General features: G+C 41.9%; 1 protein-coding gene across 1 annotated transcript in view; it reads left to right on the top strand.

The window, feature by feature from the left end:
- The window catches only part of SFRP1 (secreted frizzled related protein 1), a 64,050-nt gene that overhangs the window by 14,327 nt on the left and 36,854 nt on the right, over positions 1 to 12,869 (top strand). The window contains exon 2 of the mRNA XM_056860361.1: positions 6,685 to 6,762. Within this exon, the coding sequence (XP_056716339.1) occupies positions 6,685 to 6,762 (78 nt within the window). The remainder of the gene's footprint in view (positions 1 to 6,684; positions 6,763 to 12,869) is intronic.

The following is a 12,869-nucleotide window of genomic DNA, read 5'->3' as shown; positions in this document are numbered from 1 at the left end:
TTGGGAACAGGGTGGGGCAAATGACCAGAAATTTGACAGTGGTTATTCATTTGCGAGTAAAAGGCATTCTGCGTATGCTCAGTGGCTTGCATTCCTTTACACTAAGGTTGCCAACCTCCAGGTACTAGCTGGAGATCTCCTGCTATTACAATTGATCTCTAGCTGATAGAGATCAGTTCACCTGGAGAAAATGGTTGCTTTGGCAATTGGACTGTATGGCACTGAAGTCCCTCCCTTCCCCAAACCCTGCCCTCAGGCTCCTCCCCCCAAAAAAACCCTGCTGGTGGCGAGGAGGGACCTGGCAACCCTACTTTACACAGGCAACTTACAGCAAGGTGGTCTGTAGTTAACAATGAAAACCAGAAACAGGCTGAAACTGGGAGTGCATTTTTCTGATCCTTTCCTCTTTTCCCATTGTCTCTCCTGCTATTCCTGAGTCAAATTCCCTACTGTAAACAGGAGGTGATCCCAAAATAATACAAAGCTCACCCCAGTTTTTTGTCCAATATTTTCACTTATCAATGTGGACAAAAAGAGGACAAAAATGATTGTGCAGGGCAGTAACAAAACTCCAACATTTTTCCAACCACAGGATTCATTTTTAACAGTACTGAGAAACAAGGCTTGCAAGATGACTGGAAAGGGGGAAATATAACAAATACTTAACTGAAAATTTCCTTGATGGTCCATCTAGGCCAAGAATTGCTCTGGTTTGGGTCTGAACAAATTATACAGGCCCACAACTCCTACAGGTGACCAGCAACAAAGGTGAAACTGTTTCCCCGCCCATTCTCAAACAAGGCCTGAGACCTTCTGGGTTAGTATATTAAAGAGGCAGCACACAACAGAAACGAAGACAAAAGGAGCAAATAGAGAAACAGACGGAATCGGTGAGAATATGAGTACTACAAGAGGGATATCCTTATTTTTAATTTGTGAGAAATTAGTGGCTATGGTAACTCCCGATGTTCTTTTACAAAAAAAAATAAATCCATTATCTGTAGGGTTGCCAACCTCCAGGTACTCTGAATAACCAAGTTACCTATGCTGAAATCAACGTAGTTGCAACCAACAACAGCACGAGGGCTCATAAATAAACTTCTACAAGGAATAATTCCAGAAAGTTCTATAATAATATTAACAACAAAAGGCACAATATCACAACTACAGTTCCCTCCTGGGAATTATTCACAGTCCAAGATAAGTTCAAAGTCCAATTTCCTTAGGATTCCAAAAGTGTAAACGAAATTAGGCTACATCACCAAAAGTCCAAAGAAAAGGTAGTTGGTAGAATTGTTCCAAAACAAGGATAATCCAAAGAGCATAAAGTTGATACGTAGAATAATTCCAGAAACATTCCGAGACGATATCTCTAGATCGGTAATCGTTTCGCATACATATTGCTTCTTCAGTTGAATTAAAGGCAAATTGCTTCTGCAAAAATATGTACATGCATTTAGGAAATAAAATTATATACATCAATTTCATTCTTTTATGACCGGACAGAGTTCCTGGTATCACAGTCCCTAGGATCTATGCATCTTTAGAATATAACCACCTTATGAATGATCTTAAGAAAATTATAACTCGACATTGGCACATTTTGCAAGATGTACCAGGATGCCAAGAGCTTCCTTTATTTGGCCTTAAAAAAAGTCATCTCTTAAAGATCGATTGGTCAAAACTGATTCCCCAGAGAGCACATCAGGGGTTAATGTGATTGGCCATCACAAATGTGGCTCATGTTCCATTTGTGCTTATAGCTTACCAGTGAAGGAAGTGAGTTCTTCGGCTTTCAAATTTAAGTATCAGCTTAGACATTTTAGTAACTGTCTATCACGTAACGTTGTTTACGCAATCTCGTGCCCGTGTTCTCTTCTCTACATCGGTTTAACATCTAGACAATTAAAATTAAGGATTGGGGAACACAGGGCGCGTCTGCACGCAAAAAATATGGATGCCCCTCTCACGGCGCATAATCTCCAAAAAGGCCATTCAGAAAATGATATGCTTTTCTTTGCCCTTTGGAAATACAAATCTAAACCTCATCATCACCAGGACATAATGAAAATATTACACAAAGAAGAAATGAAACTGATTTTTCTCTTTAAAACGATGACCCCTGCTGGTCTCAATAATGAGTTTGATTTGGCATGTTTTCTTTGAATTGTTAGAAGAAGGGTCACTTTAAGAATTTCATATCACTGAATTAAGGACAGCTGAGTCTAGTTTGTTTCATTATATTCAACTCTCTTGCTGCGAACATACACACTGTTACCTCTCAGTAGGACAGAAGAACCTATGGGTCTGGAACCCTTTGGGGTCTGATTTGAAATTGTGTTGGTAAGAATTTACATAGATTTTAGATAGCATGAATATACATTGTCTTTGCAAATTGAAATTGATGTATATAATTTTATTTCCTAAATGCATGTACATATTTTTGCAGAAGCAATTTGCCTTTAATTCATCTGAAGAAGAAATATGTATGCGAAACGATTACCGATCTAGAGGTATCGTCTTGGAATGTTTCTGGAATTATTCTACGTATCAACTTTATGCTCTTTGGATTATCTTTGTTTTGGAACAATTCTACCAACTACCTTTTCTTTGGACTTTTGGTGATGTAACCTAATTTCATTTACACTTTTGGAATCCTAAGGAAATTGGATTTTGGATTTATCTTGGACTGTGAATAATTCCCAGGAGGGAACTGTTGTTGTGATATTGTGCCTTTTGTTGTTATTATTATAGAACTTTCTGGAATATTCCTTGTAGAAATTTTTTATTTATGAGCCCTCGAGCTGTTGTTGGTTGCAACCTCCAGGTACTAGCTGGAGATCTGCTATTACAGCTGATCTCCAGCTGATAGAGATGAGTTCACCTGGAGAAAATGGCCGCTTTGACAATTGGACTCTATGGCATTGACGTCCCACCCCTCCCCAAACCCTGCCCTCCTCAGGCTCCACCCCAAAAACCTCCCACCAGTGGCGAAGAGAGACCTGGCAACCCTACTGGTAAGGAAACTGGAAGCCAGTTGGAGCTGAGTCTGTTAACCTGACCCAAACTCATTCTTATAGCAGCCATCACTGCAAACTCCACCCTTTCCACCACAATGCACTGCTGAATTCTCCTCATTGCCTGGACAGAACTGTGTACCTTTACTCTTTAAAAACCTTTTAATTTAAATCCAGGAGAATATATGTTTGTTCTTTGGGTTACACATATATTAGAAAAAACGAATTGGCACTTCCAAATATACTTCCCTGGTATGGAAAAAGTGTGGAAAATGGCAGACTATGCATTGCATGGTGTCTTAGTGTTCATAGACGTACATTGAGATTTACGTGAACTAGAGGCTGTATCTTTCTCCCACTCAGATTTAGTTTTCCAGGCTGAGAATTATTCCTTGAATATTGACCATGCTAGGAACTTAGACAAACAGCATTTTAACAATGTGTCTTAGAAAGACAACAAATAAATGGAGTCTGTGAATTTTCTAGGCCCAGGTGCCAGAAATTAAGAACTATCACTGGTCTGTTGGAGCATATGGGAATCTCTAACCTTGTCTGCCAAAATATATTGCTTGATTTTCCAACCTAGGGATTTCTTGCAGAAATTTGCATGCTGTGGGAAAGCAGAGACTAACTTGTCTTTTTAAAAACATGAGAGTTCCAACTGTTGTGTAGTTTTCATGTGCGGAAATCACTAAGGTCAGAGACCAGTATCAAATCTTGATGTCCCTCCAAAAATCAATTGAAAAAAGAAAATCATTTCCATTCTAGTCCCTATCCTTCCGCTATTAACACCTGAGAAATTGAATTTTATTTTTGCCTCTGAACTGCTGAACTGCTCGAATTCCTCTGGCCTTAAACATGGGGCTGCAAAACCTACAGACCTACTGGATTCATTGGGAGTTGCCGATTAATAGAGTGTTACGCATTCCTCTCCTTCGCCCTGACCCTGGGGTAAGTTTGCTTCAAGCCACGTGCTTGGAAAGGGTTAACAGAGGCATTGAGATGGAAGCAGATTGGAAAAAAACATAAAGTTTGGAAAGTAGCATATTTGGGTACAGGTGGATATTAGCATTGAATAAGTCTTGGGGGTACACTATATACACTACAGTGTTAAACTGGCTTAATAATAAATACTCCGTACTACTTGAGGAACTGTAGTTCTGTGAGAAGAGGCTTGGAATCTCCAGCTGAGAATTTTCAGCTCTCTTGCCAAACTGCAATTCCCAAGATTCATTGGGGAAACCAAGACAGTTAAAATAGTATAAAGCTGATGTAAGTTTGTAGTGTAGACTTGTTCCTTGGGTTGTCTTGGTCTATTGATCATGTTGAATGGATACTTTATAGGTAGAGGTCCAGATCTTCTCTGTGGCATATAGCTTTAGTTGGTGCATCAATGGCAGCCTTTTCTGGATGGCAAGATCCCTGCCATCTGCAGTTAAAGGATGTCAGGTAACATGTGTTTGGGAAAGACTAGGGTTGTCAGCAGCAGGTTGGGAAATACCTGGAGTTGTTAGGGGGTGGAGCCTGAGGAGGGCGAGGTTTGAGGAGGGGAGGGACATCAGAGGGGTATGATCCTATAGAGACCACCTTCCAAAGTGGCCATTTTCTCCAGACGAATTGATCTCTGTTTCCTGGATATCTGTTGTAATCCCAGGATATCTCCAGCCACCACCTGGTGGTTGACAACCCTAAGAAAAACCTTTCTGTGCCTGAGACCCTGGAGAGCCACTGCCAATCAGAACAGACCAAACTGAGCTAGATGGAACAAGGGTCTGACTCAGAATGAAGCAGCTTCATGTATTTGATATTTTTGCTGTTGTACACTCCTGTAAGATGGCTTCCTACAGTTACCAGTAAAAATACCTAGTCAGTGAGCAGGATGTAGATTCATTAGTGGCTAGGTACAGGGACAAGGTTTGGTATGCCAGCAGGTAGGGCTTGGTGAATCAAGTTGTACAGTAAATAGAAAAATACAACGTGTAATGCCCACTGCTCCCAATTCCTGGTTTGTCCAACAAAATACCTGATATTTCATCCTAGCCTAAAATACTGAGAGCATAGGTAAAATCCCTGTTGGCTAGAAATTCTACACCCTCATACACCCCTATGTATTCTTGGACCCCCACCACAACATAGGCCTGAAGCCCCTTGTTTCTTACATATGCATCTTCCTTGATCTAGTTTCCCCTCTCAGAGTAGCAGCAACCCAAAGCACAAATGTTTCCACTCCCCCAAAACATGTACTCTCCCTTCCTCCACCACACTACAGCCAAATTATGAAAGTGAATCACTTTGAAACTTGTTTCAGACCTCCTTAAAGGCCTTGACCTCCCTAAAGAAGTCTGGGGGTCATAATTTTGTGATGATTCTATGAATTATTTGTTGGAGATGCTTTACTCTGTTGGAAAACAACAGTTTCTAGAGATTTATGATAGCACCCCCTCTTACAAAGGGATTAAACCATGATTGCATTCTGGGAACTTCTAGCATCCTTTTTTGAGTTTGTATACTAAGATTGCAACTAGGAAAGGAAGTTTTCTTTGGATGCATCACTTAGAAAAATCTCATAACTCTCCCCCACATTTTTTCATGGCTGACTTCAAGGGCTATATAAACATGTTGGGGTGGGGAGAAAGAAAGAGCAAAGAGGCAAGTAAAACATGAAAAAGAAACAAATGAGAAAGTTAAATCTATAAACTGTTGTTCTCCAACAGAGTTGTGCATCTCCAACAAATAATTCATAGAATCGTCACAAAATTATGATCCCCAGATAACTAAGATGAATACAGGCAATAAAATGAAAGTTTTGCTTGTGTATGAGTTGTTCAAGGGGACAAGACCAGCAGATTATCTGTTTTATGCCCCAAGCCCATACAATTAATGCACAAAAGATATAATTTTGGTAAAGGATTTTGCTTTTCTAAAGTGGCATATGAATTCAAAACACTTAGGAGCATACTCGGAACTGGAAGAAATATCTGGGGGTTAATTAGTCTGACCTGCATCCTTGCTAAGATTTCCTAGGAGAAAATCGACATGAGCAGAGGCTTTTCCACATTCCTTACAGCCACCAAGAAAGGAGTGCTAGCCTTGTACCAGAGAACGCCTTTCCGTGAAGTGAGATGAGGCAGCTCCCATAAGTGTATTTGTTTGTTATATTCACACCCAGCCTTTCCTCCATGGAGCCATGAAAATATACAGAAAGTTTCAACTCCAGGGCAGTTTTCTATCCAGAAGCTAACTGGACCCAAATCTCCTTTGCTTCAATAAGATGGCTATCTTGCCCACAGCCAAATCTGCCCAATGGACACACTGAATCTTGGGTTCATTTCATGAGATACAAGCTTTTGTGTGTTTGAGAGATCCATTCTCCCAAAACATGCAAAAGCAGCTTGTCTGGTTAAAAAATTGTTGCCCAAAACAGCAGGAAAAAAACCCTCATTTGAAAAAAAATGTTATATACCCTCATAACCTGTATTCCAGATGCCTTCCCAGAGGATGCTACCTGGTTTGGCCATCTCACCATTTCTCCTTTTGTGCTGTGTATTACACACAACACTACACAACACAACACAAGCCTTTATTGGCATATAAAAAGGAAGAACATACATTTGGATAAACCGAGTACAAATGCTGTGTACTAAACTGTTCTCTCTTCTCTTTCCAGGCACGACCGTGTGTCCTCCTTGTGACAACGAGATGAAGTCAGATGCTATCCTTGAGCACTTGTGTGCTAGTGAATTTGGTAAGGAAAACTTCATTCCCAGATTTTTAACCTTCCTATGCTAGGATGACCAACTTCTGGAATATCTAGCTGATATAATCCTCCAGATAACCAGGTCTTGGTACTGGGGCAATCTTATTCACTTCACCAATGTTCAGGCTCTAGAATGGACCTGGCATTGACTAGCAGTCAGGGTTTCACGTATGTGGAGCATGATTGCTTGGGGATGCTGTGAGGTAATCAGTTGAGGAATCATAGAATCATAGAGTTGGAAGGGACCACCAGGGTCATCTAGTCCAACCCCTCGGAACCATGCAGGAAATTCCAAACTACCCACCCCCACCCCTAGTGACCCATACTTCATGCCCAGAAGATGCCCAAGGTGCCCTCCCTCTCATGATCTGCCTAAGGTCATAGAATCAGTACTGCTGACAGGTGGCCATCTAGCCTCTTCTTAAAAACCTCCAGGGAAGGAGAGCCCACCACCTCCTGAGGAAGCCTGTTCCACTGAGGAACCGCTCTAACTAGGGCTGTCGATTCGGTTCATCCCGAACTGAAAAACCGCCGAATTTCCCCCGATTCGGCGGTTTCCGGTTCGGGACGAACCGAATTCAAAAAAGGTGGGAAACGAGGGGAGCCGAATTCCCCGACTTCGGGGTGTTCGGGAAATAAATTCAGCAACTTTGGGGTTCGGCTCCCCCCCGCGCGCGCCTTCACGGGGCTTCGCTGAAGCCGGGCGGGGGGCCCTTTAAACAGATCGCCTCCTGGCCGGGAGCTCCCAGCTGGGAAGCGCAGGTCTGTTTAAAGGGCCCCCCGCCCGGCTTCATGGAAGCCCCCTGAAGGGGCGCGGGGGGGGGCGAATTTCCCCCCGAACTCCGGATCTCGCTCGAATTTTGGGGATCCGAAGCGGGGGAGTTCGGACTTCGGCACGGCCTGAATTTAAAAGGGCCGAATTTTGCCGAAGCCGAACTTTACCGATTTTTTTTCCCAACAGCCCTAGCTCTAACTGTTAGAAAATTCTTCCTAATGTCTAGACGGAAACTAATATACTTCTTGCGCTAATATACTTCTTGAACGATCCTCTCTGGAGCCAGACTGGCAGTAGCCCTTTGTCTTTCCAGAATGTACACATGTAAACAATACAGTAACATGTTTAGAAATATACATGAAGACTCATGGCTTCTTTCGCTGAAAAGTGAACTCATTCCTTCTAAAGCTGGATCTGGGCCACAGGTGCTGAACTGTCCATCTGCATTCTTAGCCATCCGTGGGTAACAGGGCAGCAAACTAAACGATGGTTCTTAGTAACTGTGGCATGTTCAGTGTTTTATCTGATGGTAGGCTGACTCATTCTGGAGAAAACAGTGCTTAAAACAATGTAGTCCCTGATCTTTTAGGGTTTTGTGAGTCAAAATGGTCCCTGGACACCAACACGTGTTTGCGAAAGTTTGACATTCAAACTAAAATTCCAAGGAAGGGATTTTAGTGCTGTAATGATGTTGGCTGGCCTGACTTTTTAAGGGCCTTGGCTGGTTCCCGGTTCTGCTGCTTCCCCAGACTTTTATGGATCTGTTGCCCTAAGAGTAGTGAAAGTTATACACTCTTTGTGTGTGGCTGCGTGTGTTCGAATTGCATAACTCTTCTCAGAAACAAAAATGTTTGTTTATGATGTGGTAACTTTGGAAAATCACCCACTCAACAATGTCCTACAGAAGAATGTAGTGTGCTTTGTTAATAGTAATAACCCTTAACTCTGACCCTGCATATGAACCTCCTTTTGTATTTGGGAGGTAAACAAGCTGATCCACCCACCATTTGCAGATGCAGAAATCTGAAGTTTCATAGTGGCATGACGACATTTAATGTGGTGATTGCTTTGGATATCCTGCCTTGGACCATTGCTCTCGTTCCTAGCATAGATGGGTCACTTATGATATTGGTTCACCTCTAGATGTCACTGTTGTGTCACATGCCGAAAGGGAGAGGCTGATGGTGCTTGTCGCTCAGATTTGGTGTGCCATTGAGTCTCATGGGCAACTGTAGTATGACTGTCCAGAAAACTGACACCTTTATTTATGAAGCTTATTCTCAAGAACTAATGTAGCACCATGTCTGAACATTATATTAAACACGCAGCTACTGCCAAAAATGGCAGGCTGGTGTATAATTCCCTACTCTATAATATTTAGTAGGATTTATCCCATGTTTAGTAGGCCTTATCGTTTTCTGCATTTCCCAGCCATATTTCAAGGGCATCCAATGATGTGGTGGTGGTGGAAAATTAAGAATTTTCTGATGAGTAGAAACTTAGATGCCATGGAAACGGAGAGGAGAGGTAAGGAGATGGCTGCCATTTTCAATGGCACCTGCATATTTAGCTCAAAATCTCATTTGGTATTGTGAAGACTTCAGTTCAAATCTCACTCCAGCAGTGAACTTGCTAGTGTGCCATAGGCAAGCTACTGTCTTCCCCCCTACCTTATGCAATATAGAGATGATAATTCTACAGTCCTACTTACAGGGTTGTTATAAGGATTTCCCAGGTAATATATGTGAAATATTCAAAAGCGATATATAAATAATTAATGAGTCATATTAGTAATTTTTTCATTCCAGCTTTCTTGTTGTGATATTATTAGTGTTGTGTGTATTTTGTGATACAGCCACACCCCGATACAGTCAGATGCCATGAATAGTTATGCAAATCAAGAACACTTGCATAATAGGTGTTTTGGCCTTAAGAGTATGCATCACTGTAACAATGCTTGGCATTTGTATAGCGCTTTCATGGTTCAAAGTGCTTCCTATATATTTATCTCCATGATCCTAACAACAGCTTTGCAAGATACGGCAATATTATCATTAGGGTTGCCAGGTCCCTCCATGCAACCAGTAAGAGCTTCATAGGGGTGGGGCTGGGGGCAGCAATCTGTGCGCCCAGCGTGATGATGTCACTTCCAGGTTGACGTTCTAGCATTCCCCAAAAAACTCTATGGTTTCCTCCTTTCTCTGTGAAGATCAACTGTAATTTTGGGAGAAAAGTCCAGGTTGCACCGGGAATTTGGCAATTATATGCTGAAGCTGCAGATACATTCAGACAGCTCTCTTGATTTGTGGGTCTCCTTATTATTGCAACGGGGCATGTTAAGGCAGTGTGGTGAAATCCAAGTTCAAATTCCTAGTTCAGCTAGGTAGAACTTGACTGGCTTTCTAGTGTTGGACCACAACCCAGCTTGCCGGCATCTGAGGGGGGGTGCGGGAATCTGTGTTGTTTGCATAGTCATAACTTGATCTAAAAGATCGTGTCTGTTGGCATTACAGATAAAATGGCATGACCAGTGGATCATTTGAAAGTGAAGGTGTAATCTCTGGATTGATGCTTATTGCAGCTCAAATGTGGGAATAGTGGTTGTGGTATAGTTTTCTGCCAGCCTGTGTGTATGCTATGCTTAAGCAAAAGAACACAAGAACACAGCACGTGTGGTATTGTTGCAGAATTCAGCTTTGTGAGAATTGTATCCTCACCCCCCACTCCAAGCCTTTTAGTTAAAAAAAAGCAGGCCAACCCTTAAGGCTGTGAAGGTATGCTTAAGAACATGTGGGTGATACCTGCTGCCTTGTTGGAGGCAGAAGAGGTGGTGGAAGAATTTCTGACAGATGGAATGTGGCAGGGCTTAGTGGTAAAATGCATATTTGCCGGTGGAAAGTCTGAGATACAATCCCTGGCATGACCTGATTTCAGCTAGCAGATTCTAAGAAAGACTTTTCTCTTTCTGAGATCCTGTAGAGCCTCTGCCCATGGGAGGAAAGAAAACTAAGCTAGGTGGACCATTTGGTGCCTTCATTGTAAGGCCGTTTCATATGTTCATATATGTTGCTTGTGCTTCCCCATGACTGGCAAAACCAAAATTAATTATGCAAAGTTGTAACAATCAAAAACTGAATTATGCAAAATGCAAATTTTCTCAGTTTGCATAAGATATACAAGAATATTAATTTTTTCCTCGTACAAGAATTCAGATTGTCTAAGTGGTACAGAAATAATTTTTCCCAGCAAAGAGGACACACAGCCCCACTATTGTGTCACTTCTGTTCATAACAGGGAAATGATGTCCACCAGAATGAAGAAGCCTCATTTTGTACTAAATCCCTACCCCTGTTAGAGACTGAAAAACATGCAGTGCATTACTTAGGAAAGAATGTAGAGCCCTTTGGGAAATGGTGCCTGAGAGTGAAGTTAGTCAATACTCAAAGCATTGTGCAGGACCAGCAGGTTATTTTGCCAGTTCCCCAGACGAATTGTCAATCCCTAAAGATCAATATCCCAGTACTTGGATGAAGCCGGGGCCCTCTGGATCAGCAAGAGCTAACCCACCCAAAAAGACTGAGTCTTGCATAAGCCTAGTTCCAAATCTGTCTGTCCACTTAGGGTTTACAGCTGAAAACAACAAAAATCATCTGGGATGGTAACCAGCCTTGGCCTTGCTTTTTTGGCAACTGGGTGGAAAGCAAAAAACAAAAACAAACCCTAGCTAACCTAGTTTCTTTGTTGTTGTTGTTCAGCAGCTCCTCATTTCAAGAAAGAATGAAACCCTTTCCATTTCTTTAGCCTTCCTCCACCTTGCTCTTTAGAAAGAAGATCTAGCGCGGGGCTAATAGTGGTACTGGAGTGCAGTAGTGGATGCCCATCCAGGATGCCCACATAGCCAAGGCTAGCTCTGATTTATGTCCAGTGAAAGCTTTACAGAAATGACTGATGCTTACAGTGTGTTGGCAAATGGAACTTTCCTGGACAAAAATAAAAGGTTAGGTGTGCATTGCTTGGGAATTACAATTTGGGTGCGCCATATTTTTTGTCAAGGCAGGGTTCTGGACTTTCTTCACTTGTAAGGAATTCTTGACGTTCCTGCACATCAGCTTTGCCAAATATATTAGAGGCCAGGATGGATATTGGGAACATTTTTATACCAGGGAATTAATATAAACAGCCACTCCTATGTCCTGGCTTCACAAGAACATTCCTGGTTCAGCCTGGATGGAGAAACAGACATGGGAGTACAAAAGGTTTTGGGTTTAAGATGGCAGCAGACTTTCCATGCTGGGCCACAGGGTAGAGCCAAAGTGTACTTTTGCAAATACCTGAGACTTCAAATTCCGCTTGTGAAATTTTGATCTGCCATTTGACCGTGAAATTGTGCATCCAGATTTGGATGTGGGCATCTTTTGGCAGTTTATGTATTAAGCTACTCTCTGCTGAGTCAGATCATTAATCTGTTCAGTAAGCATTATCTGTAGCGCCTGTCCGTGACTTTCCAGAGGTCTTTCACATCATCTGTTACCTGATCATTTGACATGAGACTGAACTGGGGACTTTGTACAGGCGAAGCAGGCACTCTGTCACTAAGCTGCTGGTCCCCCAACAGTTATTAAATACATGGGACTTCATCAACTGTCAGTTGTGAAATACTGCCACCATTACATACTGTCAAAATGCTAAATATGATTGCATGTTCACTATCCAATATAGAAAACAAATATTGTAGGATGTCAAAAACAGATATCCAGTGCCTAGCGTATATTTCAGGGATTAGCTGAAGAGGATTCCAGAGGGTACCTATATTGGTCCTTTGCAGAAAAAAAAATTCAGTGACACCTTATCGACCAACACGTGGAACTGCTCTATTGTGGTGGCATAACCTTTTGTAACTAGGGACCCACTTTGTCAGATGCATGAAATGCTGTCCTAAATTGGCAGGTTATTATTATTATTATTTTTATTTAAACAACCTATTGATTTTTGAGGCAGTTAACAGAATAAAATTCTCAATTAAAAATGAATAAATAAATAACCAATAAAACAATAACCTGTTCTACAGCAATTAAAACAAATTAGCCAGTAAAACAGGCACCCAGCAAAATGTGCATGTGCTCATCTGTGTGTCTGCCACTTGAGGAGGACACATAAACACATGAAGCTGCCTTATACTGAATCAGACCCTTGGTCCATCAAAGTCAGTACTGTCTACTCAGACCCGCAGCGGCTCTCCAGGGTCTCAGGCAGAGGTCTTAAACGTCACCTACTTGCCTAGTCCCTTTAACTGGAGATTCCGAGGATTGAACCTGGGACC

This window comes from Euleptes europaea, chromosome 14 (assembly GCF_029931775.1).
Source record: "Euleptes europaea isolate rEulEur1 chromosome 14, rEulEur1.hap1, whole genome shotgun sequence".
Classification (NCBI taxonomy): domain Eukaryota; kingdom Metazoa; phylum Chordata; class Lepidosauria; order Squamata; family Sphaerodactylidae; genus Euleptes; species Euleptes europaea.
Note: the sequence above shows the minus strand (reverse complement) of the source record. Positions and strands in the feature narration are given on the sequence as shown.